General features: G+C 39.5%; 2 protein-coding genes across 4 annotated transcripts in view; both read left to right on the forward strand.

Moving 5' to 3' along the window:
- Positions 1-9,965, forward strand: part of adgrd1 (adhesion G protein-coupled receptor D1) — a 39,615-nt gene extending 29,650 nt beyond the window's left edge. For both annotated transcript variants that reach the window (XM_088077046.1, XM_042487804.2), the window contains 10 exons: positions 578-681; positions 823-934; positions 1,909-2,062; positions 5,415-5,481; positions 5,742-5,808; positions 5,994-6,085; positions 6,188-6,314; positions 6,400-6,441; positions 7,183-7,275; positions 7,356-9,965. In XM_088077046.1, coding sequence (XP_087933172.1) covers positions 578-681; positions 823-934; positions 1,909-2,062; positions 5,415-5,481; positions 5,742-5,808; positions 5,994-6,085; positions 6,188-6,314; positions 6,400-6,441; positions 7,183-7,275; positions 7,356-7,451 — 954 coding nt within the window. In that variant the 3' untranslated portion in view covers positions 7,452-9,965. The remainder of the gene's footprint in view (positions 1-577; positions 682-822; positions 935-1,908; positions 2,063-5,414; positions 5,482-5,741; positions 5,809-5,993; positions 6,086-6,187; positions 6,315-6,399; positions 6,442-7,182; positions 7,276-7,355) is intronic.
- A 989-nt stretch (positions 9,966-10,954) lies between these two features.
- Positions 10,955-27,633, forward strand: ulk1a (unc-51 like autophagy activating kinase 1a). Of its 2 annotated transcripts, XM_042488720.2 has the most exons (28): positions 10,955-11,033; positions 11,241-11,521; positions 11,614-11,706; positions 11,797-11,838; positions 14,054-14,086; positions 14,206-14,242; positions 16,138-16,311; positions 16,984-17,057; positions 17,152-17,253; positions 18,340-18,398; positions 19,716-19,798; positions 19,887-19,937; positions 20,035-20,123; positions 20,294-20,450; positions 20,561-20,621; positions 20,845-20,934; positions 21,941-22,066; positions 22,173-22,303; positions 22,606-22,706; positions 22,804-22,928; positions 23,187-23,302; positions 23,608-23,733; positions 24,521-24,675; positions 24,816-24,991; positions 25,086-25,204; positions 26,035-26,192; positions 26,296-26,431; positions 26,564-27,633. In XM_042488720.2, the coding sequence occupies exons 2-28, from the start codon at positions 11,432-11,434 to the stop codon at positions 26,605-26,607; spliced, it is 2,748 nt and encodes a 915-aa protein (XP_042344654.2). In that variant the 5' UTR covers positions 10,955-11,033; positions 11,241-11,431; the 3' UTR covers positions 26,608-27,633. The 2 variants fall into 2 exon arrangements, with proteins under 2 accessions (XP_042344654.2, XP_042344655.2); XM_042488721.2 differs by lacking the exon at positions 10,955-11,033 and having other exon boundaries at positions 11,046-11,521; positions 24,819-24,991.
- Positions 27,634-27,741: the final 108 nt, after the last annotated feature.

Genomic DNA, 27,741 nt, shown 5'->3' on the forward strand with positions numbered 1-27,741 from the left:
TGTGAAGACAGTTAATGGAGAATCAAACCCGAACCCTCAAAATAGCCTGAACTCCAAAACAACATCGATGCACCATACGCTATAGATGCAGGAGGAGAAACACAATCACCTCTGTTACTGTTTAGCTGCATGGACAATGTACAGTTTGCTTATCCTAAAATCAGAATGAATATGCATTTGACTTTCACATTGATTCCATACCAGAGACAAACTTTACCTGAAAATAATGTTAAAAAAAAAAGTGTGACTACTTTTCATATAGAAACATTTTGATTCCAGCGTCTGTGTTTTATCCTTTACAAAGGAAGGTTTAAACCATTTTGCTGAAGCTTTATGACAATATGCTCAGTGTTGGAGCGTAGCGTGCCTGATTAACACTAATGAGAGTCAGTGTTGTTTTCATTATCATAAACTCCATGGGGCCCCTTTGAATTATTTCCCGGCTAATGAAACAGGCTAAACTAGCTTAGCCTGTGTATTTGTGGCACAATGTCACAACTCATGGTTTAAGTTAAAATATTAATGTTTTTTCATGTTGTCTTGTCCATTGTTGATGGTGATGTGTTTCTGTTCACAGCTCACTACCGGCCACAGGGTGGCACTGTCAACTATTGGTTATGTTGGCTGCTCAATTTCCATCTTCTGTCTTGCCATCACTCTGGTGACTTTTGCAGTTCTGTCGTGAGTATCATCAGTTTGACAGCCCGTGCTGTCCATCTGTATTTACAACATTCACCTTTCATGTTTTTTATACTCAGTTTTCTCATTATTAAAGTACTATACATTATCAAGTAAACGTGATGTCCTCTTGCTGCTCTGCAGGTCAGTGAGTACCATCCGTAACCAACGCTACCACATCCACGCCAACCTGTCCTTCGCCATCCTGGTGGCTGAGATCTTGCTGCTCATCAGCTCTCGCTTTGACCCGGGCACAGTGAGTACACAGCACAGATTATGTGGTTGATGAATGTGATGATGATGATGAACACAATAAAGACATGTTGTGATGATGATAAGTGCGATCAAATTAATGATGACTATCAAAATGATGGTGATGAGGAGGAGATTAGTGTTAAATATTCTAATATTGTTGTTACTGTTGTTCTTTAACACATGAATTCAGAATCAGAGGAGTGGACTTTTTGTCACATGACACGCACTTGAGTCAGATTTGAGTCACAATTTTGGTGACTCTAGACTGGACATGACAAAATCAAAAAAGGCGTGTAACTAGACCTGAACTTTAACACCAGTGACTCGTGACTTCACTTAGGCTTGAGGTCTTTGACTTGAAAATACTTAATATGTTCCCCCGAGCCCAAAAAAGTTTACACTTAATTCCCCAGATGATCCACTCTGTTTGAATCAATCAAATAGCATCCAATCAAGTGTCAGGAGAGAAACATGAGTAACGAGCTATTGTTACGTTACTGAGCGCCATTTGGAAAAAACTAATTGCAGTACAGAAAAGGTGCGAGTTAAAAAAGACGTAGACCCTATAACTTCCAGCAAACTTGTTTGTTTTACAAGAATGTTTTTAAAAAGCCTTCGCGACTTTTGTAAATGTAAAACATTGTAACTCTGTTGCTCTGACTTCTTTAAGACTCGATACTCAACATTAAGGACTTGCCTGTGCTGACTTGTGACTTGCAAAACAATATCTTTGTCCCACCTCTGGTATGAAGTGAACAACAGTGCAAAAATGTAAAATGTGGTCAAATGAAACTACTATTAAATGATTAAAGTCAAGGATTAAAGATGATAAATCTAAAAGAACCAAATACAAACCACTGGAGCAAGACAGAATGGAAAGTTAAAAAAATTCAATTTAATAATAATGCATGGATAAATAGTACTAATAAAGAGACTGCTTTGACAAAAAAATCCTGTCTTTGTCCCCTGTCCCAGCTGCCTTGTAAAATCATGGCTGTCCTGCTTCACTTCTTCTTTCTGAGCGCCTTTGCCTGGATGCTGGTGGAGGGCCTCCACCTGTACAGTATGGTGGTCAAGGTGTTCGGCTCTGAGGGCAGCAAACACTTCTACTACTATGGCATCGGCTGGGGTAGGTCTGCTAAGCAATCTTTGGCCAAAGTCACACTAATTCTAAAAGAAATAATCTTATACTAACACACCTGAAAATGCATATGATTGGATGGGTAAACAGGAAGCAGACTGTCTGCTCTGCGGATGATTTCGTTGGTCACAAAAATACTATATAGATGGCAAAAAGTAAGACCAGAGATTTCTTTGCTTGTACTGACGACGAGGCGGAACTGTTCCTTAAAGTAACACACGGGTATAAGGCAGTCAGGGCTATGGAAACCATAGATTGGGAGTCGTTGCAAAGCAAATACAACAGCATTAAGGGAGCATTATCCATCGCTGGAGGAAGCCATGACAATTGGAAAGTAGTAAAGTTAACCCACACAAGAAGGATAAAATCACAAAATTTACATATGCCTAACTCTAATGTTTTAGCTTGATACGTCGCAAGTAACATGACCCAGTCAGGAAGATAACTTACAGTGTTTGCATCATAAGTCTCAATTTCTGCCTATTCAAGCTACAGGGGTCGAAAACAGAGCGCTGTGGACACTGGGTGTAAACATAGCAATAGTTCTGCATTTTAAAACAAATAAATATTTAGTGCTGATGTAACCTTTAATAACTACACTTAAATGGAAAACTTGGGTAATATATCTACTATATTTGCCTAAGAATATAACAAAGACACCTGTCTCATTCCTTGTGTATCATTTTCTTGTTTGTCTGTTCAGGAATACACTGTCTTATTTTATTGTCCCTAATTTCACCACTTGTCCTACCTTTACCTCATACCAGGCCATTACTGTAATGTGATTTGACCATTTTTATGACCTTACTGGTCAAATATTGTTTGTGAAAAGCAAGTAACTGTGACCCCGTTGAATAAATCTGCTTTGAGTTACATTCCAGCATAACAATTGCCTCTCCTGATCTGAGTGAACTGGAGTTTGATGGACAGATAAAAAGAATCTGGGACATACGTATATACTGTCTTTGGCTGCTGGGGAATGCATAGTCTCTCCTTCACATGCTGAACCCATTAGTGGAAAAACGATCTCTTTTTTATTACTTCCTTTCTTCAGGCCAGAGTGATTTTTTTCATTTTGTGTGGCCAACTGGAAATTACGTGCAGGAGACTTGTCTGACAGTCAGAAGTATAGCTGTTATACATAAAAAGTAAATACTCATTTTATAATGAATTGCTGCTGCTATTAGCTGTGATAAAGGCTGTTTACGACTTTATCTTTCATTTCCTCTGTTAAAGTTTCCTTGCAGTTTAGCATGCTGGAAACCTTTGGGCTAAGTAAGCAAAAAAGATAAATACATACATATATACATACATAAATAAAATAAGTAATTTTAGGGGGAGTTAGTAATAAGTAGCACAGCAGATGAATATAGCCACCACTGGGTGTAAAAGTGTTTGCAAAGACAGGTGCTACAGTGGGTGGAGTTTTCCATGTTGGACTATATAACAAATGTTATAAGGTTTAACGGGGCCACAAGGCTGTTTGCTAAAATTAACTGAGGCATACTTTTGGATGACTCTGTGAAAGGTTGAAATACAGCCTGAATTTTTTTTGGCCCAGATATGGGGTTAGCGGGTTGCTTTGAGATGGCTCCTGAATGTTTGTGTTGATCCCAGTCATGTTGCTGGTAACTTGTGTTGATGCTCTGAGTAACCAAGCTGAATTACTAGACCTTTGATCGGGACAATTGTCTTGGCCCCATGTCCCCCGGAGCCTGAAATCCTTAGGTTTAGTTTAGCCTCAGTGCATGTCAATTTTTGTCTGTGGTACTTAAACCCTTGAGCACCTGGATTGACATCGGTTTTGTTGTCCTGCGTTCAGATGCCTTTCACAAGCATTTAAATCTGAGAAATTTGGTTCAAATTCTTTTGAAAAGATTGGGGAAAAAAGACACTGACCAACTTGGCAAGAAATATCCTGACAAAAAAAGTGACAAGAAAATGACTTTTGCCTATAATTTTAATAATTCAATTTTTAAAATTATGTTACAGGAAAAAAATGTTCTCTATTTCTAAAGGTCATTTTCTTGACTCCTTTTGTTTTTGGCTTATTTCAGGTAATTTTCCCATAACATTTTAAAGAAAACGTTCTTGCTCATTTTTGGGGCATATCTTTTAAGGTTGCTCATTGCCTTCTTCCCATGTTTTTGAACACCCGCTAACATCTGGCTTTTGTCTTAAGTGGGAAGGTTACAATCGGCATTCAGTCTCGGGACAAATGATTCTGCAGTAGTCGTGGGTATTTATGGTCTCTCGCTCCGATGGTTTCCAATCAGCAGTGACAGTGAAAGCACTCATTCTTGCCCCTTTTCTGTCACGATGCGATGACGCGCCACCACACATTCTGTCTCCTTTTAAACAGCGCCAACATTTTGCCAAATTAGTTGTCAGAGTTTAAGAGAGAGACTGAATACGTAGCTGATATAAAAAAGAAGTAACCACCGCACAATTTTCAGTGGCCTTCATGCTGCTTTCTACTCTTTAAAAGCCCCGTTTTCAAGTGCATTTGTAATGTCAGACACACCAAAACAAAAAACCCAGAAAAAATATTAGAAAAGTATTTGTAAAAAATACGTAAATAGGGAAAATGTCCAGAAAACTATATATATCTGTATGTTTTTACAATGTAAACACACAAGTAATTTCTTATCTTTTTTCCCCTCATTTTCAGGTCATTTTTTGTAACTGTTTTTGTAACTAATTTCTTGCTTATTTGCAATAACTTGTTGTTAAGTTGATCGGCCCTCTCCTGCAGTTTTTGACAGAAATCAACCCAACCCTTGCTCAGACTTTAATGGATTTAAGTGTTGGTCCCGAAATAGTTTGCAGTGTGCATGCACATGATGGCACAAATATTTTTAAAAAAAAGTATACGGGTTACGCAATACACATTCCTGCCACAGGTTTTACACTATTCTGCTAATCGACAGTTGGTGGCGGTACTGCACTAAAAACGTAGCATGGTGCAAACTAAGGCAAGAAGGTGGAAGACTTCTAGCAAGCAAAACAAGCACGCATTGATGGAAACATTGATGCAGGATTTAGTTTTAAAAAAATGTTGGGTTTTTTTTGCACATGCATGAATACAGTTGTGTTTGGTATACTGCATTTCCCATAAATGAATTGATACAGCAGATATAAGGAAGCCCACATATGTTTTGCACTATACTTAAATGGTACACAACAGAGTACATGCACACTCATCCCACAAGAGAGTTGGAGAAAATAGGGTGTTAACAGGGTCCCAGATCACATATTTGACCCAAGGCCCCACACTGGTACTGTGTGACATCTTTAGTGAATGTGTAACATGTGTTCTCATTTCTTTGTTTATTATCAGGCTCTCCATTGGTCATATGTGTGGTGTCTATGACATCAGCTCTGGGCAGTTATGGCGAGGTTGACAAGTAAGTATGACCACCTGCACTTAAAAATATGGAATTCATTTTATTCCATCAAAGCTTAGTGGCATTGCATAAGACTGACATCACCTGTTGAAGAAATTGGAACCATCAACTTTGCTCAATGTTATTATAAAGCTTTTAGGTTAACTGTTACTATACACGTCATTCCATATTTACATTACAGCATTATATATATATTTTTTTTTATATTATTATTTCTTTTTTTTCCTGTCTCACCCTTGCCTCTGTCCTTGCTTTCTCAGCTGTTGGCTGTCACTGACGAACGGAGCCATCTGGGCATTTGTGGCACCGGCCCTTTTTGTCATTGTGGTGAGGAATTTGCAACAATTAGCATATGTGTTTTTTTACAATACTCAATTTGTTGCATAATTTGATTTACAATCTAAAATGTAAGCACGGTAAACTTGAAGTCTATTTGAGGAGAAACACAACAACATCCTTCCTCCTCTCTCACTGTGGTGAACTGTATGTTAAGCCTCCTTTCTGATTTCCAGGTGAACATCGGCATTCTGATATCTGTGACCAGAATCATATCTCGAATCAGCGGAGAGAGTTACAAGATTCATGGAGATGCCAATGCAGTCAAGTGAGTTCATTTTTTTCCATGTTAAGATCAGTGCTTTTTAAATATTATTTTCTTATTAACAGCTAATAATACAAACATGTTTTTTTCTTGCTTTCCTTTAAGGCTGACTGCAAAGGCCGTGGCTGTGCTCCTGCCTATCCTTGGCATTTCCTGGATCTTTGGCGTTCTCGCTGTCAACATGCACTCTTTGCCATTCCTGTATATTTTTGCTGTATTCAACTCATTACAAGTAAGTTCTTCACTGCGTGAACTTTTATTTACCAAAATGTATGCTGCTATTTGTGAAAAATAACTTCTTTTTTTCTTTTCTTTAGGGGTTCTTTGTCTTCTTGTTTCATTGTCTTCTCAACTCTGAGGTAAGATGCTAAATATATTAAAGGAACTGTGTGCAACCTTCAGAGCAATAATATAGCAGCCAATAACCTTATGTCATGTAAAGATATAGTGGAGTAATGGCATCCTTAACAGAGAATGAATGCTGCCTCTTTGTGTGTTAGTATCAGGCCCCCGGAAAGGGTGCCTGACTTTAAAGCTAATTTGACAAAGTGGCCACACCCTGTAACTACAACCTCGGAGTTCGTCATGTGATTCCATTTTGTCCCAAAGACTGAAAAACGAATTTCTGTATATCAGTGGATACATGTTTTTGAGTGTCACAACCTTGCAAAATGACACAATTCACCATCAAGATTTGATATGTTCGGTGTGTGAATCCCACTGCCTAGCAAAACACCACGACTAATGCTGGGTACCACTGATAACATCGTCATCACAGAAGCGTATCCCTAACAGCACAGTTAGCACAGTTAACAGCCAACCACCGATTTAGCCACCTCCATGTTGAAAGCCGTGTGCAGACAATCCCACCTTAGATCCTGAATCACTGATATGCTCTGAATGTCACATACAGCACCTTTCAGTATGTGTTATGATTTGTCTTGTGGGATGACTAAACAACCAGAAATTCCTGTGGTCTCAGTTAGTGCAGATGTTTATGCTAATTAGCAGGAAACGGATGATGTTCTCTTTTGCAGCCTCATAAGATGTATTTTGTCTGATATTTGTCACCGTTCTCATGGCTTTGCTCCTTTCTGTAGGTCAGAGCTGCTTTCAAACACAAAACCAAGGTGTGGTCTCTTACCAGCAGCTCCATCCGAAACATCAATGTGAAGCCATTCAACTCTGACATTGTGAGTGCCAGTGTTAAAGATTAGCTCAAACAAATAAACCTTGACTGCCTGCGTTTAACATTCTCCTTCCCATCCTCCAGATGAATGGAAACAAGGAGGGCGTGACTCCCACCAAGATGAACACATGGGACAAAAGCACCAACTCAGCCAATCGTATCGACCTCTCTGCCGTGTAAAAGCATTTCTGTCTGTGGCCAGAGAGCAATCTGAAGTTCACTAGTGTAGAATGACAAACACTGGCCACTGCCCGCCACGTTATGTAATAAATTGGACACTCATTTGCTCATGTGAAAGTGATACCAAAGGAGGTGTTGTACAGCTGAATATTGGCTTCACCTTTAAAGACAAACAGACTCTTAGGACTGTGCCTTATTATGTCTCATAGAAACATATTGTGTTCCCAAAAAACAAGAACAGGGATAGCAGAGGAGGCCAGTGAGAGTCTTAACACCCAGGAGTGCAGTTCAGGGTCTGGCAACAACGCTCTGTGTAGACGAGCTTCTAGATTTGTCCGTTGCATAATCCATGTATTGCAGTTGATTTTGTATTTGGCAACGGAATAGTTTGGCATTTTGGGAAGTACGCTTGGTTTCTCGCTGAGAGTTTCATTAAAAGATTGATACCACTTTCATGTCTGTTCAGGGAATATTAAGCTACCGCCAGCAGCCGGTTAGCTTAGCATAGCAGACTGGAAACAGGAGAACAGGTAGCCTGCCTCTGACCAAACGTGAATCCACCTGCCAGCACCACTCAAGCTCACTAACATGCTATATCTCATTTCTGAAATCTGTACCACAACAGAAGTGTGAAAACGACACGGTATGATTTTATAGTAATATGCCGGACTAGGTCACCAAGGTAGGTGTTTCCATATTTCCAAAATTTGTGCTTAGCTAAAGTAAATTGCTGCTGGCGGCATGTTTAGCATACAGATATGAGAGTGCTATCTTTTCATCAATCTCAAATGACCTTATTTCCCAAAATGTTGAAATATTCCTTTAAAGGTCCAGAGTGTAGGATTTTAGGGGATATATTAGCAGAAATGGAATATAATTCAATAAGCATATTTTTGAGTGTATAATCACCTGAAAACAAGAATCATGTTTTTTTAAAACCTTAAAATGAGCTGTTTATATCTAAATACGGAGCGATCCTCATCCAGAGGGTCCACCATGTTGCTCTGCCGTGTTTCCAAAGTAGCCCAGAACGACAAACCAAACACTGGCTCCAGATAGAGCCATTTACGTTTTGTGTTGCCAAATTGGCTACTGTAGTTAGAAGCCTCTCAGAGACAAGCCAAACAAAATTTTTGATTTGATTTGGTGTTTTCACCCGTTTAAATCATTCCGTCTGTTTTGTTTTTTTTTTTTTTTGGAGAGGAACAAACCAGGATAATTCGCCTGATAAAAACCTCAGAGAAGTTGCCAGAGAAAAAAAATGAGCGTTAAGCAAGCGCTGGGTTAGATTCCTGTGTGCAATATTCCAAGCAGCTTCTGAGAAACACTGATTTTTACCAAAGAAACTTCTTTATTCAGTGTTTTTATCAGTTTAAATCACCAGCTCTGGTGGTTTTATTAAAGGAAGAAACCTTTGTGGATAATTTTCTTCCCAGTAAAAACCTCCCCAATCATAGCTACTTAAGGGAGTGGGAATTCAAGCTTGGCACATGGGAGAAACATCAACTGGTTGCGATCTGCAATCCTCGCCACTAGATGCCACTAAATCCTACACACTGCTCTTTTAAAACACAGTGATATATTTTGACATGTAACTTGTGTCACACAATAAAATACAGCAATTACATCAGCTTTTATCTACTTGCAGAAAATGTAGCATCTGAGACGATGAGTGTTTTCAGCATTTGATTTGAGACCGAGGAAAGCTGTATGTTTTTTTCTTCAGTGTAGTATTAGCCTCATGCCTTGTAGAAACAACATAATGTTTTCACCAGCTGTTCAGTATTCAACATCACAGTGGACAAATTGCTCATTTTACATGGATGAACTTTGCCGAGATTCACCCGATGTAAACAGCTTTAATCCAATGTTGGGGACAGGACAACACGACTGCATAACAATGGAAGAAGTCACAGTGATTTAGACCCTATGTAATTCTGATACTATGTATTTATTTATTGAGTTCTTTTATCATATTTTCTGCAAAGTGTCACAGCTCAACAATCAGTATGTTCTCGTGTTTAAATTCTGTGTCTATTTGTGTGTGTTCCTCTCTTGAAATGGACTGGTATGTCTGCAGAAACCCTTTTTGAGAAAGAGTGAATACTGTTTGCTTTGGACACAATTCTGTGAAGTTTTACGGTGTCTTTAGCTATTTCTGTCACCAATTCCTTTTTACATTTTCATACTTTTTTTTTCTACAATACAGTGAAACGTGTTCTACAGCAGAGGGACTTGATAAGGTTGTTGCTTTTTTTTCTTATCATACTGTGAGAATGGAAGGAGATGACAGTATTCAAAATGTCATTGATCTTACACTGTACCAACATTAAGTTTTCCTAAAACAGGATTTACTGTAAGTCACTCTGCGCTCACTATTAATGTCAGATTTAAAGTTAAAAAAATTCAGTATTTCTATGCTTGTATTGCCCTGAGTGATTGTTGTCTTATGGTACTATGGTTTGTGCTTCCAATTATCTTTATTATAAAATGTTTATGACAAGAAATCAGAAATCAGTGTCATCTTTAGTACATTATTTTTACCATCATGTTCACATTGGTGTTGGTTGGAGGCCAGTACTGAATTGGATTTTGTGTGTGTGCATGTGTGTGTGTGTGTGTGTGTGTGTGTGTGTGTGTGTGTGTGTGTGTGTGTATGCACGCACATATGAATCCATGGTAAGGATGACTTTAAAGAGTTGCCGACCAAAATGAAAGTTATTGTCAGTCTGACTGATACAGAGACATCCTGCAAACAACTAAATGCAGAAAGACGTCATCGACAATGAATTCTTCAAAGTGTTAAAGGACAGGTTCTCATTTTTTATCTCTGTACTAAAACAGTAGTCAGGTGTCCATATGCGCAACCCAAGCTCACTTACACTGGAGGCACATTAAGAGATAAGACTGTAGTTCATAAGTAGAAGGAACGATACCAGTGAATAAAACCTGTTTCAATGTGGGTACATGACAGTTGTCAAAACAGACAAAAGAAATGACAATCCCCATCAGACAGTGGACCCTAAAATGCATTTTTCCAGTGCACTAGGCCTAAACAGATTATTTTAAAAAAAAAAAGAAAAAAGGGGGGGGCATTTCTTGATTTATTCTGATCTTTCAAAAGGAACTTTAATTGAGTCTTTTCACTCTGTTATGGGAACCATCACTGATCCCCTGGGCCTTATGTTAAGGTGGTGGTGGAGAGAAGGCAGGCGTGATGGATTCACATCTATGTGTAATACTGTTTATGATTGATTTTGGAATATCTCTGTGATCTTTGTTTGATTTGTGCATTTTGTAAACAGCTTTTAAACGATAAAAGTACAATAGGAATCGTGCACACAAGAGCAAAAATACACTGAGCTGTTAGACAACCTAAAATAAAAACACCAGCCACCATCACACTTCTTTTGGAAAATGCTGTCTTCTTGATGTAGCGTTTAAAAATAAGTCTCAGCCAAATTAAGACATCGATTTTAGAATTTACGAGGGGTCCCTGAAGGCGCCATACCCAAACCACTGTCTGTCTGTTTGCGCATGCGCGTCATGAGATATGAATAACTCCGGCGTATGGGTAGAAAGGTGAGTAAGACAATAATAACTGAGCTCAGTGTCTGAAAACAAACAGCGTTTGACAACACTAACTTGCGCTTTAACTTATACCGGCTTTAGACAAGTAACAGAGATTCATTTGACTCGTTAAATAAGCACTGCGGGTCGTTAATATCGTATTTAAATACAGTTTTTATTATCCTACGCATGTTGTTTTCAACTTTTTTTTGTTGACAGAAACTTCGTCATGCTATCATCTCTACTTTCTACGTGTATGAAGCTTGTCACGTGCGAAGACAGTATTTTCCATCAATGAAATGGGATTTACCGGCACCAGGGACGTGTCGTGGGACTGTACGTCTGTTTCAGTAGGAAAATCAACCTCCTGAACCTGCTCGGATATTTGAGCGCCTTTATTTTCATCATCCATGGAGTCTGTTGGGAAGTTTGAGTTCAACAGGAAAGACCTGATTGGTCACGGTGCCTTTGCAGTTGTGTTCAAGGGCAGACATAAAGAGGTAACTTTATATCTGAGGTAAATGTGTCTTGTCACTGTTGATAAATGTAAAAGTGGTGTTTTTATATCTTGCTTTTGTCCTCATTTTTCAAGAAACGTGACTGGATAGTTGCTGTGAAATGTATCAACAAGAAAAACTTGGCCAAATCCCAGTCTCTGCTTGGTAAAGAAATCAAAATATTGAAGGTAATAAGTTGACTTTCTATTGTAGCCACAAGTTACGCAAATCATTCTGTGTACTTTTTAACCAAAATGTTTTTTAACCATCTCTTCTAGGAACTCAAACATGAAAATATTGTCAGACTACTTGACTATCAGGTAAACATCTCTCCTCACACACACACATCATCACAGATCTATTCTCAATAACCACACACGTGCAATACTGATGACTTGCTGCCACATGTTGCAAATGATGACATGTTGCCGCAACATTGAACGTCACCTGCTCACGTGATACATATTTGGCTTCGCGGATGTTGTAGTTTTTCGTGAGGCAGGGCGACCTCAATGACCTGAACCGCATCTGTAGTTTATATTAAATGGAAGTTTTCTTTCTTCAAAGAAATTATTCTAAAAGAGTGGGTGTATGGCAGATTTCTGAGCATGGTATTGATTTCTCACTTGTGTGCGATGGACTGAATGAATATCCTTTTAGAGAAGTCACACGCAGCACAGGCAAAAAAACATTTGCCTTGATGTGAGTTTGCGTGAGCGTGTGTGCTTTCCTCTTCTCACCTTACTGACACCTGCCAGACAGGAGCGTGCTGATCTTTCCTGACAGATGGCAGGACGCAGCCGGTTAAACAATGGCTTATTAAACGCAGAGTGAGTGGCGTCTTACTGCAGACACACCAACATGCAAAGCTAATGACTTAAGATGATGCATTTGAGGTCAGGCTGCAGGTGACCTGTGTAGACAGCACTTTGTTTATTTACCTGGCATAAGTACAGCCTCCTGTCTCTGCTTTTTTAAAATTTTTTCATAGTGATGCTTACTATATTGTCCTAGCCATAAGGTTTATTTTTTACCATAGTAAAAGGGGTAAACACACTCTACTGAGTTTAACTTTATGATGTAACTAAAGATAAAAAGATACAACTTGTTCCCGCACTCATACTTCAATCAGGTGGGACTGACTGACACTCTAAACTTCTCACCCTTAATTCTCACCTCATGTCACCTCACCACTCTGTGACTTTTTCAATGGTAATGAAGCAGGGTGCTGAATTAGGGAGGGGGTCCTGGCTGATTCAGGAGGCCCAGAGCTGGACAGGGGCCAGTTTCAGGCCCCTCAGTTAGCTGTTGTCAGGTGGCCCAGAATTTCTACAAGCGGTGACAAGCCAAAAAAGACCAAACCACGTCCAAGAAATGAGCCGGTGTCCCTTGTTGTGTAACACTTGGGCACAGCTGCTACGACACTGATGGATTCTTGGTGTGCGTCCTAATTCTCCATCTCGCTACATGAAATAAATGTGACTTATTTTTTTGTCATTTTATACGCTTTTAATCAGATTCTAAGCATGACTGTATAACACTATAACCTTTGAAAATGATAATAGGGCTGTATCAAATGTCTTTTTTTTATTTAAAGGTTCCGTCGAGGTTTTTGAAAGAAGCTTCGTATGTGTGTCTTTACATTTTATGTCATCACCCAACGTCCAAAAAAAATTAAACCTTGATTTGAATGAAGTGATTCATCAGATTAGATTAATTTGTCTTTTTTTAAAAAAAATCAAATCAAGTGCAATTTATGGTGTTTCTAGAATGCCCCGTTATTACAGGTGCATAGCTCCCTTTTAGTGTGGCAAGTAGGAGAGCAAAGTGTTTTAAAAATGCTGTTTTTGAAAGTCCAACCAAATATGGATTGAAGCAGAATGTTTTGTTGTTACATTTTTTTCTTTTCAGTAAATTTAAAATTTCAGATTTTACATTGCTCTTGAATTATTGGAAATGTTTGGATTATACAAGTCAGAAACAATCCTAAAACACCAACGATGGCATCTAATTCTACAAATAGTAATATACTTTTAATATTAGTGTAGCTGAAATACGGGGTTTAAACAGAATGAATGGAGAAAAAACAAAATGTTCGAATTTAATTGTTGATTTAAAATCCAAATATCAACATTGGGATTGAAGATTGAACTAATCGGTACAGTCCTTAATGAAAATTTGAATTTTTTGTGGTTTCCTCCACAGGAAATGGAAACGTCACTTTTTCAGTGGTAATGACACGGGTTGCTGAATTTAAGAGGGCTCCTATAGATTACTCAGGGGGCCCAGAGCTGGGCAGGGGCCATGATGGGGTACAGTTTCAGGCCCTTCAGTTAGCAGTTCTCTGAATTTCTAGAGGTGCAGCTGGTGATGGGCCAAAAAAAGAGTCAACTCAGTCCAAGAAATGGTGTCACTTGTTGTATAACCAGGGGCACAGCTGCTTAGACACTTATAGATTGCTGGCAAAAGTCTTAATCCTCCTCCCATACCTTGTGAAAATGATGTAATTCGTATTTTATCCGGTTTCATCAACAGGAAATGGGAGGATGTGTGTATCTCGTCATGGAGGTGAGTTGTGTCACAAATGATGATGCCTGATCTATGCAAATGAAAATTTAAATCACATTTCACTAACACAGCAGCGTTGTCAAAGCTTCTTTTAAGACCTGTCCGTCTCATCTTTTCAGTACTGCAATGGAGGCGACCTGGCGGAGTATCTGCACTGTAAGTTTGCTGCATCGTGCAGGACCAAATACAGCTCACATCTCACTGCAGTGAAGCTTACTGTCTCACCTGCGGTCAAAGCCAAAAAGGGGGCATTTCACACCACTCCTCGTGTTGCATTATATGATCAAGCGTCCAGTTTGTTACGTGTAAACATGTTTGGAGCAGCTTACTGGCGGGTCAGTGTGGATTGTAAGAGGCTTGGCTAAGCTTTTCCAGTGTTTTGAGGGAATAATAGGATTTTGAGGGGGCAGAGCAGAACAACCACAGAATTCAGGTTTAAGGTTTCAACAGGTCAGTGGGTAAATTATCACTAATACTGCCAAGTGCTTAGCCCAGATAAAATTAAACCCCTAGAACTGGCTTTTGATGAGGTTTTGTTTTTTGTTCCCACATTTTTCCTTCAAATGATGTAAAGAGCAGTACAAAATGTGCAGGCAAAATAACTCCCAGCTTTTATTTTTTGTTGGCTCTCTGAGCACCTTGTGATTTCACTTCTCTGTATAAAAAACCTCTCATCAGACCATCGCGCTGAAAATGTCCCCCGCCTCAAGTATCAAACCGTGCCCATAATAGGATGATGCAGCTGGCGGCTGATTTTTTCTCAGGCTGATTTGACCTCATTGGTGTTTATTTAAATGCTGATGTAGATCGTCGGTCTAATTCTGCCATCTTGCCAGCGTCTCTTATTTTGTAGACTTGCCCATTCTTCGTCCCTGCCAAGGAGGAACATCCAGCTATTTGCAGCACAACACTCAGTCATACTTGGCAAGGTTCATGGAGCACCCACATGACCTCACCCATCTGCCACCCACTTATCCCCTGTGCTCCGGTGGAAAAACACAGCAGCTAGAAATACTTAATGTAGTGGGAAGGAGGGGGGGGTGCTAGTATGTCAGATGGTCGCGACTTTAATATCCAAATGAAGACCCTTGTAAACAAATTCCTTTTCCACGAACTATGACCACAGTGTCACTGATGTGATTAGAGTCATGCATCTTCATCTTGCATCACATTTGTAGTTTCTGGTGAGAGTGGAGGAACAAAGTTAATCAAATTTTTAAGTAAGCTAAAGTGCAGCAACTAACAGATACTTCCATCATTAACAATCTGTTCATTGTTTTCCAAGTTAATCATGCAATTTCCCAAGGCCCAAGCTGACAAACTCAGTTTATTATTATTTTTTTGGTCCAAAATCCAAATTATGAATTTTAACATTATAGAAAATTAGAAAAAGCTGAAAATATTCACATTTGAGAAGCCGAAGCAAATGAATATTTGGCATTTGTGCTTGAAAGGTCACTTTAGGGGCAACCTGAGACTTTAGCAGTGTCCTGGGTTTAAGTCTGAAGGTTTGGTCCTGCATGTCGTTTCCTCTCTCGCTCTCCCTCTTTCAACTCTATCTTTCCTATCTAAGAAAGGCAAAAAACCCTCAAATCTTAAAAAAAAAAGCTCAAACAATTAATTAAAAGTCACAATAGAACTAGTTATTGTTCTGTTTGTTTACAAACCGATTAATTGACTAATCTTTTAAACCTCTAATAAGATCTGGACACTAAAATGCTAGTCGGACAATTAGTAATTCTTCCTGTTCAATGAAAGGTCTTTGAGCAGTCACTTAAACGCAGGAAATAAAATATAAAATAGCTATATATATATATATATATATATATATATATATATATATATATATATATATATATATATATATATATATGATTCATCAGTCTAATACTGTAAAGTGTAAACTGGGGCCAGCATGGTGGGAATAATGCTGTGCTTTCTTCACCTCTTCACATGTATCTACATACCATTCACTATGATGAACCTTCTATTTACCGCCTTGCTAATATTCTCCTATATCATCTCATGTATTTCATCCCTCTGACCTGCAGCTAAAGGCACGCTTAGTGAGGATACTATCCGAGTATTCCTGCAGCAGATCGGTCAGGCCATGAGGGTCCTGCAGAGCAAAGGCATCCTCCACCGAGACCTCAAACCTCAGAACATCTTGCTCTGCCACCCAGAGGGGCGCAGGTCCAGCCCCATCAACACATGCATTAAGATAGGTAATGACCTCACTCAGCTGAGTGTTAGAAAAGCTGAATGTCTGTGAAGATGCGTTGATGGTGGAGTTTCTAACACACACACTGTGTAGGCCTGTTGCATTAACTTTTGTTGGACATTGTCCCAGGAATAACTGCACTAAGCAATTATATTATCAATTTAAGACCTTTTTATGCTACTGATATAATGATAATATATTAGCATAATGATGAAAGTGCACTGTTTATAAGAGCAATGAACTTAAGATTCTTAAGAATTTTCATACACTGGAATGGGAATGTTAAAAAAATATTACAAATATTAAAATATCCTGAATAAATAAAACATAACTGTGGTTTTGCCAGAGCCCCAGTCACAGTGTAAGTCTGACATAGAGAGCAGATGAAAGAAAAGAAGCAGCGAGACTAGACATGTCAGCAAAACGTGTTTCAGCATCATTTCTTTCTGTTCATTCGGTTTAGACGCTGTGAAAGAACGCTGAGACGCCTCTCTCTTCATTATGATAGATAAAACCCTGCTATTAACTCTGGCATCATGTTGGCTATGTTGAGCAATAAAATCAGATACGTGAAAACAAGCTTGATCGTTTTGGTGACCCAGATAAGTGGATAATTAATGTGACAGGCCTTATACACTACTGTATGTCCTTCACCTTATTCCTCTCTCTCTTCCAGCTGACTTTGGGTTTGCACGTCATCTCCAGACAAACACCATGGCAGCCACGCTGTGTGGCTCTCCCATGTACATGGTGAGTATTAAGATCTCTTACTCTGGTTTCATCCGGCAGCAGGGTGTAATGTCAGCGTGTCTTTAAGCTGTAAGCTGTGTTTGTCTGGCCACAGGCTCCTGAGGTCATCATGTCCCAGAACTATGATGCCAAGGCCGACCTGTGGAGCATAGGTACTATTGTGTACCAGTGTCTGACTGGGAAGGCACCATTTCATGTGAGTGGCACTAAAAAAAAAAAAACACCCACACACAACAGTAACATCACTCTATTTAGGTGTTTAGGTGGTTGGATTTAGCAAATTTTCCAAAAAAAAAGCTCAGTAAGGTTCTCTTACATAATCACAAATAGTCTTGAAATTGTTCTGCGTTAGTTCCTAGAAAGGGCAGAGTCGTTATTGTCAACACACATCTGAACATGATGCATCCCTTTCACAACACACAGAAACAGGATCCTCAAAGCCACCAGTAAAAAGCACCTGCCTGCTTGGTGACGCTCTCCCTGATCTCCGGTGTTATTAGTTGGAAAATGCTGGAACAGCTTGACTACTTGTTATGAAAGCACCCTGTTTACAAGTGGGGGGCATGCGGAAATGGCTGCGAGCCACTTCTCCCAACCCAAAGCAAATATTGTTTCACAACCCTGGCTATTACTTTCTACTGTTCACGTGGCAGCTCAGTTGACACCGTTGAACTGCTATTCGCAGATTGCCTTAGTTATGATTCATGTAAAGACTCACGCTCATGTTTTGTCTCTTCTTTGGCCCCCTTCTTTGTCTGAAGTCCATTTTTATTACCATATATGAACCATTAAAGACGAAGACACCTCCTGTTGTTTTCAACTCTTGCACCTTTGACATTATTTACAGTACGTTGCCATTTCCTTGAATGCATTTTTCCTGAGAAAGAGAGGGAAGATTGGCTTCTATTTTTGCAGGGCAGGTCCGTGAGTTCAGATAAGTCCAAGGGTCAGTTGGAGGTTAGCGGCTGCTGCTGCTGATGATGTTTACTTAGCTGGTTTTGCTGGCATCTCCGAGCATTCCACTTTGCCCCTGATGGGATCATCAAACACTCACATATTATTATGTTTGGATTATATGCACTGTGGCATAACTAGATGGTTTTTTTTTTTTTTTGTATTTGTAATGATGTAGGCAGATGAATAGTCAAACTTTCCACTTTCATCTATTTAAATACTTGTTTTTCAAGGATGCAGGTGCATTCATTTCCATATGTTAATGTGTCTATGTGTTCACATGGTCATTTACACGTGTAACTCATGTTTGTTATGTGTGTGTTTACAGGCCAGTACACCGCAGGAGCTCCGTCTGTTCTATGAAAGCAACAGGACCCTCTTACCCAGGTTAGCACACCCCAGGACAACCCCACGCCTACACGCATGCACACACGGGAGGAGAGTAAACAGGCATTGCACGGAGATCTGTACTCTCTGCTCTCAGTTTGCTAATGAATGACTGTGTGTATGTGACGTGCACGTGGACAGTTTATGAATCCTATGTAAGCGCAAACATGAGCACATGCACACCACATGGGTATGCATCGCTCAATAAATCCCACACCACCTCTAAAAATAGCCTTACTGTGGAAGAAACAGATACAGACACCTGACGGGGCAGATCATCTCGAACTTTCTCAATCAGCCACTCTCACACAGCTGATATTTGAATATCTAATTTAGTATGATGCTAAATCTAGTGTTGTGCCTATACTATATTTCTCCGTATGAGCACATGTCATGTGAAACAATATCTCTGCCTTGATATCAGTTAACAAATGCCTTTACAATCAGTTCTCTTGGCTATTTTTAAATTCAATTCGGGCACTGAATCCCTCATGCTCAGAACTTGGACCTGGAAAGCATTCAGAGGGATTTATGGATTGTTTTTCCACTGTTTTTATGCTGTTCTTTGCCAGCCTGTGTATGGCTTGTGGTCATGCTTATCTTTCGCAGCGATAAAGCCGCGTGATAAGACGAGGCATGGTTTGTTGTTTTCTTGTCATTCTATATATAACCTGCTCCGAGCTGCCAGCTAGTGACCTGCACGGCTATCGTTTTCCACATGACCCACATAGCTCCACACGGACGTAAACAAACACACACACACACATAGTCTGCTCTGACACTGAGTGTCATGATGCCTGCTCTGAAGATTATATAAATATTCACACATTTTACAGGTCACTCTGAGCTTGTTAAACACAAGTGACCTAAATATTATTTCTTTTGATACATCATGCAAAGACAGTGAAACACAGTTCAAAATATGAGCATGTTCTCCCTATATGAAGGTGACACATACTGTATCACACTGTGTAAAGCTGCATATAGAAATGAACCCACTCAATATATTAAAAAATCTTTGGATGATCCAATAATCTGAATTCATGCCCTCTATCATGCTTTTGTTTATTAGTGTTTTGTTTTTTCCGTGATTTATGTTAGCACTGTTCCAACTAACAGGGTTGTTGGGAATCACCACACCAGAATTTCAAAGATATTTGCTACCTCTTTTAGTTTCACGGCAAAAAGAAACGAAAGTCCTGGGCTGACTGTAAAGTTTTAAAGACATGGTATCAAAAAAAGTGTTGAGTATTGATACTTTTGACATCCTAATGACTATTAAATTAATCTAAACGGGAAACCTTTGTATTTTCTCAGCATCCCAAAGGAGACCTCCAGTAACTTAAGACACCTGCTGTTGGGGCTGCTGAAGAGAAACCACAAAGACCGCATTGGCTTTGGTAAGTCTTTGTCTTTTAACATTCAGAACCTTCATTCATAATAACATTTTAAAAAGCCTCTCTTACACACAAATATTTATATTCACAGATGAATTTTTCCACCATCCTTTCCTGGAGACGAGTTCATCCACTAAGAAATGTAAGGACTATATCTTATTTGTCCCTGTACAGCTTAGAATCAATAAAGGTGATATAGCCAGGGTCATAACACAAGCAAATTTATGTTTTTCTGACAGGCTCTCCAGCTCCCATGCTCTCCTACCCAAGTTCAGGCTCGGGCAGTTCTTCCAGCGGCTCCTCCACATCCCATCTGGCCTCCCCTCAAGTGTGTACACCTCTCTGTAGTAGATTTATGAAACAAAATCTCTTGGTCAAAGACTAAAATGTAAATGTCATTTAAAGCAATATTATCAGCTCATGGTGTGTTTCTTTCCTTTCATTTTCTCATAGTTATATATGTATGATTAAGCTGTTCTTTATGTTACACCCTTGTAGCATTCCGATGGAGAAATACACCGACTTCAGCCCAAAGCGTTGTATTCCCCTACACAGGACACCCCGGGATTCCTGCTGAAAGAAATAGCCAATCAAGACAGCAGAAACATGTCATCTTACTCAGAGGACTATGTCATGGTGCCTGCCCAGTTTCCCAGTAAGACATCTAAACCTCACTATGTAGATATCTGAATTTTTCTTTAATGTGCAGGTTTCTCTTCACATCAGCAAACGGAGTCTGACTATTTCAATTTTTCTGCCTTGTAGGCGAGTGCACATGTGAAGTGGAAGTTGACTCACCTATTGAGAGTTGCCTGATATACAGCGGGTGAGTATTCACCCCGAGTCATGCACAATATATAATAATTGCAAAGAATTTACCTGAATATGAATACGATGCTTTTTGATACATACAAAGACTCAGTGACAGACATTAATGTTCAGGGAGGCTTCTGCTTCTAACTTTGGTCGACTGTGGAAAAAATTCAGAACATATTTTTGTAAACATGTTGTGGAAAATTGAAGTATTCAAATCAAATATCGTTTTTTAGGAGCTCATTACTGATTGAGAGAAGTCCTAGAAATGCTGGGAAGACACCTCCACCGTCTCCCCTGCTGCACTCTCCCTCCAAGTCTGTTGGGTAAGAGAAAGCCATGCAGACTCAGATTTTGATGGGTAAAAGGGTGAGTTTGATATTTTTGAACCTTGTCCCTATTTTCCTGTGTGTGTGTGTCTAAGTGACAAAAAACATTTTTGACATGGGTCCTGTATTGAGCGAAAGGTGAAACAGGCTGCAATTAAACCACTTAAGGCATATGACACCATCAATTTACATCCACTGAAGTGCTTGTTTTTCCACTGACAGACTCAAATTACCATTGCAAGTGTCTGACAACATTATGGAAAGAATTCCTACAGAGAAAGATTTTTTTTTTCAAGAGTAAGATCATTTTTGTTCAACTAGAAACAGCCGCGAAAACACCATCACCAAACTCACCAGAAATTTAATCATAATAAAACACACTTCATACAAAGCTGACAGAAACAAAATATAACTCTGAAAAGAACAACATAATGGTTGGTCTTTCCATTGTTCCAACAATCACCAAGTCTGGTTTGATCTTAATTAAACCCTTATTTCACCCAGTTGGATGTGAACATATGTTGGCGGTTATACACGCTGAAATTATTGTGTTTGGTGATTTCAGGGCTGTTTCTGGTGAAATAAAAAAAGTGTGTACTTTTTATTTTTTAAAAAGTCTGTCCCTGTCAGTATCAGAACAAACAAGACCTTTAAGTGGATGTAAATTGATGATGTGAACATGCCCCGAGTGGTTTGTTGGCAGTGGACCACTGCCAAAAATGTTTGTTCCCATTAGTCACTTAGACACAAAAACATGGGAGAAGGGTTCAGGTTAAAAAATATCAAACTTACCCTTTAGAGATGAAAGTGTCCTGAGATAGATGAGTAATTTGAGAGTGAGCTTAAATCACAAAAGTATTTATATTCATTTCATGTCCAATATGAGAAAATAGAGTTTTAGAACATGTGCATTTACTTTTTGTAAATTCCACGTTTATAAAACCACCCCCTGATGTGCGTTCCTGTGTGTCTAATTCCTTTGCCTCCTCTTTCATCCATGCAGCAAGCCAGTTGAATTCCTCAGCCATAAGTGCAGCCCCTCGGTGCCCATTCCTGTCCCAACTCAGATCCATAACTACCAGCGTATGGAACAGAACCTGCAATCTGTCGGCCTGCACGGCTCCACCAGGCACGTACAGCCGCTCAGCTGCCTCATCTCTGCACCCACCCCAGCTCTGTGTTTGTTATCACCCATTCTTTTTTGCCTTTGTCTAACTATGTCTCATGTTAATCAGGGCTACGCTCTGCTGTGCCGGCAGCAGCTCCCCACAATGTGGAGGCGGTAGAGCTCCAAGTCCAGGATTTGTCCACAACTCCCCACAACTGGCAACTGGAGGGGCCCGACCACAGCAGTCCTCCCCGCGAGGTAGGCTTTTATTTCACCTATCTAGGTAGTGTTTGTTGAGCAGCGTTCTTTACAGCAGCTCTCTAGGTCACACTCCTACAGCTTAACACGCTACATGGGAATTTGTCTGTGCAATGTCACTTCTTGTTGGCCACAAGAGTCAACTGGGTGTTTACAAAAATTCCACCATCTAAAATATGTCATGTTCATTACATTCCCGGACTTGTTCTGAGGTGACGTGTTGCTATTTGATTTTCTCTGTACTTTCCTTCTGCCCGTCTCCTGGTTTAATGATGTCTTCTTTATAACACTGTGTATTCTAGTTGGAATGACCCCAAAGTCCTCAGAGCAGACTCTCCCGCTCAGCACAAGAACTGGACTGCTAGCCGGCTCTCCTGACATGCAGGACAACTCCAGTCCCAAGGTGAGTTACTAAAACATCTATATTACCACACAACATTGTGTACGTCTGTCCCACAATTCTCGCAATATTTTAAAACGTTCATTGTTCTGTTTAACAGCGGGTTCAATCAAGAATGCTAAATCGAATCAGGACAGTCCAAGACCTGCAGTCTCTTGACCCATCTCCTGCTTCCCAGACCAACCTCAGTGTGAAATCAGCCAATAAAAATGGCCCTTTTAAAAGGTCAGGATAGTATAATATTGATATATTATTATGTATATAACAATTACCATTATATGATCATTTAACATCCTGCAAATCACATGACGGTGGAATGAAATGTTAATTTGTATGTTTATGTCACTAATTCACATCCAATTGAGACATTCATATGCAAACCTCCCATATGACCCTCAGAGATGTCACACAGTATGAAAGATACGCCATCTGATGAAACATTAAAAGCTCTCTCTGGTGTCTGTGGCTGTATTAAATGTCCAGATCACTGAGCACAGGCAGGCTGTCTGACATGCTGCTGAAGGCGGCCTTTGGAGCTCACCTTTTTGAAGAGGGAAGCGATGAGAGCCTCAACTGTGACAAAAGCATGGATATAACAGGTACTATTGAAACAAATAAGACCAGTCAAATGATTTGTAATTACCCTGTTTATTATTGTCTGTTAGTATCTAAGACTGTGTAGCTGTTGTTGTAGATTAACAAGGATTGGTACATATTGCATAACTTAATACAGTTAATGAGCATTTAAACGCTGTGTTTGCAACATGCAGAAGTTACAAAGCACATATTTGGAGGTATCTACAGCCATGGCCGTGTCATTTACTGGGCTGCAATTCAGCTGGACTACACTGTCCCAATAACATATTTGCAGTTTGACTTAAACTCTTCTTACTTGCTCCTACAGCTCCTCCTACTGGTTACTATAGAGGCTTTCAGTTCTCAGACAGTCCACCTCCTGCGGTCTTCATTATGGGTTCTCCAGGCAAAGGAAACACTCCTCCTGATTACACAATATCAAGGATGCTCTCAGGTAGGTGTTAAACTACCCCAAATATTATGTCATTATACTAATTTTCACTGTGTAGGGCATTTGTTTTAACTGTTATTTTAGCTTGTGTTGGAGGAGGTTTGGAGAAGTCCTTTAATAAAGTACATTTATGAGTGATTTAGTAGGGCTGTATTTTTATTGCATCCTGCTTTCTCCAGATTATTGGATCATTTTTGGCTGACTTGTGCTCAGTAGGGTGCAATTCTCCCACTTAAAGTAATCTATACAAAATTCAAGCAGTGACAGCTCTTGTTAATCAGGTAACATTTGACATAAACGGTTTGAAAATTGGGCAGGCTAAAGAACAAATCATGATTTTTCACTTTGAAGTTTAAAGAAAAAATCAAAATTATAACTAGAGACTGTTCTGTGATGGGCACAAAAGTGAGCACGCTACCATCTTCAAATTCGGCCATCATTGTGATCTGGACTACACAGATGTAAAGTTTGGTGACTGTATCTTTGCACGGTTCTGACGCTAATACATCGACAAAATCTGTCTACACACAGACAAGGACTCTAAACTGCTTCTGTGGTAGTTCCTGCTACAAAAGCTCTCTGTGGCCACGTTTGCTGTGATGCCACACACACACACACACTCACAAAGTAAACAACAATACTAGCCCCCCACTGTGGCTGGTAATAAACAACACATAATAAGAGCCACCTGGTTATGTAAACCTAAAACGTGTCATAAGTTACCTCCATGCTCTCTTCACTAACTGTATTTCAGTTGCTTAAGGTTGAGCTGTATTTGTCTTGAATGCAGGCTCCCCCAACTACATGAACTCAGCCTGGCTACTGAACAGTCGCCTTGTCCACGGAGGAAGCCGAAGAAACAGTGAGACAGAAGCCATGGATGCTACACCACACAGCAGTCTCGTCTTTCACCCTCCAGAGCTCCCTGAAGATACACTGATGGAGGTACAGACGAATACTAATATATGATATGATGAAAAGGTGCAAACATACTATATAATGTACATTTGCAGATGAACATAAAATAGAAAAATTCAGATTCCACATGAACAGTTTCAGTATTCACAGTGTTTGTTCTTTCACAGCAGGCTCACACAGATGCTCTGAGCGAACTGCGTTTCACTTTGGCTTTCGTCCACTGTGTTATGGAATTGGCTTCTTCTAAGGACTCTGGGCTGGATGCCATCAGCAGTCCGGATGTTTCCTTTCTAGAGCAGAGCCTGGTGACAGATCAGATCAGCCTTCTGAGTAGAGAATGGAGGTGAGAGGCGGGAAGCCTTTTAACATTCACATCTTAACACGTTTCAACACAAATATTATGGAAATGACTTCCGTTTCTTATGTGCATATTCCAGCTATGCAGAGCAGTTAGTGTTGTACATGAAGGCTGAAGAGTTCCTGTCATCGGCACTTCACACTGCCAAAGAAACAATCAAACAAGGCCGCCTCCTTCCCTCTGCTACAGTCAAACAAGGTGAGAGCAGGGACATCTGGATTGAGTATTAAGTACTCTCCTTTTGTCGAAATGAAACATGGCTGTTCTGAAAGATGGAGCTTTTGGGTGTTATAGTCTATAAGATTTAATCCATTAAAAATGCAAAAAACAGCAGATGGATCCATCCAGGTGGTCATGTTGTAGTGTCAACACAGGGGTTACTTTCTATTTGTTACAGGGTCCCCTCAGATTCTTAATGAGTTTATATGGCATTAAATTCCTTAATCTAGACACAAGGCCTTAATTGGTGTTAAAATGTCTTAAATCAGTGTTTCAAAAGTCTAAAAAATGCAAAGACATTGGGAGTAGGATGTTCTGAATTGTTTTATTCTGACGCTGCATAGTAAAATCGCAAAATAATTGTTAACATTTTTTGGGGAATAATTTGCTGAATTCCTCTTCTAAGAATCATAATGATGGGAATTAAAGCAGTGGAATAATCCCATTTATAGCGTGAGCGAGTCACAGGAAATCAGTAAAAAAAAAAAAAAAACACAAATCAATGCTCGGTATTTCCCAATTCTAACCAAATCAGATTTTTTCACTTGACCAAAAATGTAATGCTTTATGTTACAATAAGTGTTTGTGCAAAATTTTTCTTAACTCTGTAAAAAAGCTTGGTACATGTTTTTTTTTTTTTTTGTTTTTTTTTTCAATTCAGTTTAGGTTATTGTAAAATCAGTGTTAAATTTCATCCAAAGTGGCATTAAAAAAGTCTTAAAAAGTATCAAATTGTATTTACCTTAAGCTGTAGGAATCATGTGGTGTAATAACGAGATGTCTGTGCATACTGTGCTTATTTTGTACAGTGATCAGGAAGCTGAATGAACTGTACAAGAGCTGTGTGACGTACTGTCGCACTCTCAACCATCGCCTGCAGACCTTCTTACTTGACAAACAGAAGCTGATAGACCGCTTCAACGGACTCACAGCGGAGAAGCTCATCTACAGCCACACTGTGCACATGGTGAGCTCACCTCACAGCAGACGATGTTGACACTTACTTCAAACCAGACATTCAGTACGCATCTTTTTCTTAGCCTTAATATCTGTGTTATCACTGCATTCAGGTACAGAGTGCTGCTCTAGATGAGATGTTCCACAATGGCACAGCGTCGATCCAGCGCTACCACAAAGCTGTGTTGCTAATGGAGGGTCTGTCCCGAATCATCACCGAGCAAAAGGACATTGACAGCATTGATAAATGTATGTGGCAACACTGTGACACAAAAACCACAAGATACTAGAATCAGACTATGTAAGACTGGATTTTTCATGTGGTCTTGCCCGAGTCTTGGCCAGATTCTCATTAGTTTTTTACACTCTCTCTGTTCCCAGGTAAGCAGTGTATCGAGAGACGCCTGTCCGCCCTGCAGACTTAACAGTGGCCGTGAGCTCTACAACTACGTCCACAGCAACTGCATTATCTTGCTTCATCCATCTGCAGTCAGTATAGATGGATCCTCCATGACACACACAAGCACTTTGATCTGTCTTAAGGGAAATGACCAGTGGAGCATCTGCTCTTATCCCACCAGCCAGTCTGTAATTTTTTCATAAATGCACAGAAAAGACTGGAAGTCCTGTTTTGGATGGGTTCTTGAAGACAGATTGTGTTATGATTGTACTTTGATCAGGTAAATTGTTCTCAGTGTTTTGTTGTTTTTTTTTGTTACAGACTGTGTGTTGTTTTGCACATCGAATGATCTGATGTCTGATTTTTAATGTGTTGTACTTGAAACAAACGTTTAGTTGTTTTCTATATTAGAAGTGTTGGTGTTATGTGTACAGTAAAGGTTCACCAGCCAACAGGAGTCAGAATATTTTGGATGAGATGACCAAATATGTAGCAGTGACAGTATAACTGTGACTGCGTTTTTTGTACATTTTTCATCACAGTTGAGTCGTGGGTGTTATGGAAGTATATGTTTTGACCTCAAACAGCATAATTGTCTTACAGGCATCTAGACTTACACCATAGACTGCAATAAGTATACTTTGACATTTGAGTGAAATTTTAGTTTTACAATGTCTGATTCAACACTGCCCTTTCTTAGGTGGTGATGTATTCAGTTACGAGGTACTTTTAGTGACAATGACTGCATGCCACATTGTTTATGTTTATCTGCTGTTTGTGTGTATGTGTGCACATTTGTTTTTTTCCCCTAGCTGTTTGCGTTAATGTTAAATCGTTATTGCAGTTTGTGAATGAATTTTTACATGGTTTTTGCCTGATAGTACATTAGTTTATGTTTTAAATATTTGGGGAAAATGTTAGTGTTAAAATGAAATTTAGAATGTATGAAATTGCCTTTTCTACTTGTACTGTATGACTGCAACTCAGATTTGCCAAAATGAATTGTTACAAACTGTGTGATGAAAATAAATAATGTTTATTGGTAAAACAATGGATTCACTTGAAGTCTGTTTTTACCTACATACTGAACCAATCGCCTGTGTTTTTAGTTTGTCACAATGTCTGACTTAATTTACAGTGTTGACAATTGTTATTACAG

This window comes from Plectropomus leopardus, chromosome 4 (assembly GCF_026936395.1).
Source record: "Plectropomus leopardus strain MGB_pleo_1.0 chromosome 4, ASM2693639v1, whole genome shotgun sequence".
Taxonomy (NCBI): Eukaryota; Metazoa; Chordata; class Actinopteri; order Perciformes; family Serranidae; genus Plectropomus; species Plectropomus leopardus.

Coding starts and splice junctions, on each gene's coding strand:
- ulk1a (XM_042488720.2), top strand. CDS start 11,432: ATGGAGTCTGTTGGGAAGTTTGAGTTCAACAGGAAAGACCTGATTGGT. Junction 11,707..11,796: donor AAGAAATCAAAATATTGAAG/GTAATAAGTTGA, acceptor CATCTCTTCTAG/GAACTCAAACATGAAAATAT. Junction 24,992..25,085: donor CTTCTGAGTAGAGAATGGAG/GTGAGAGGCGGG, acceptor TGCATATTCCAG/CTATGCAGAGCAGTTAGTGT.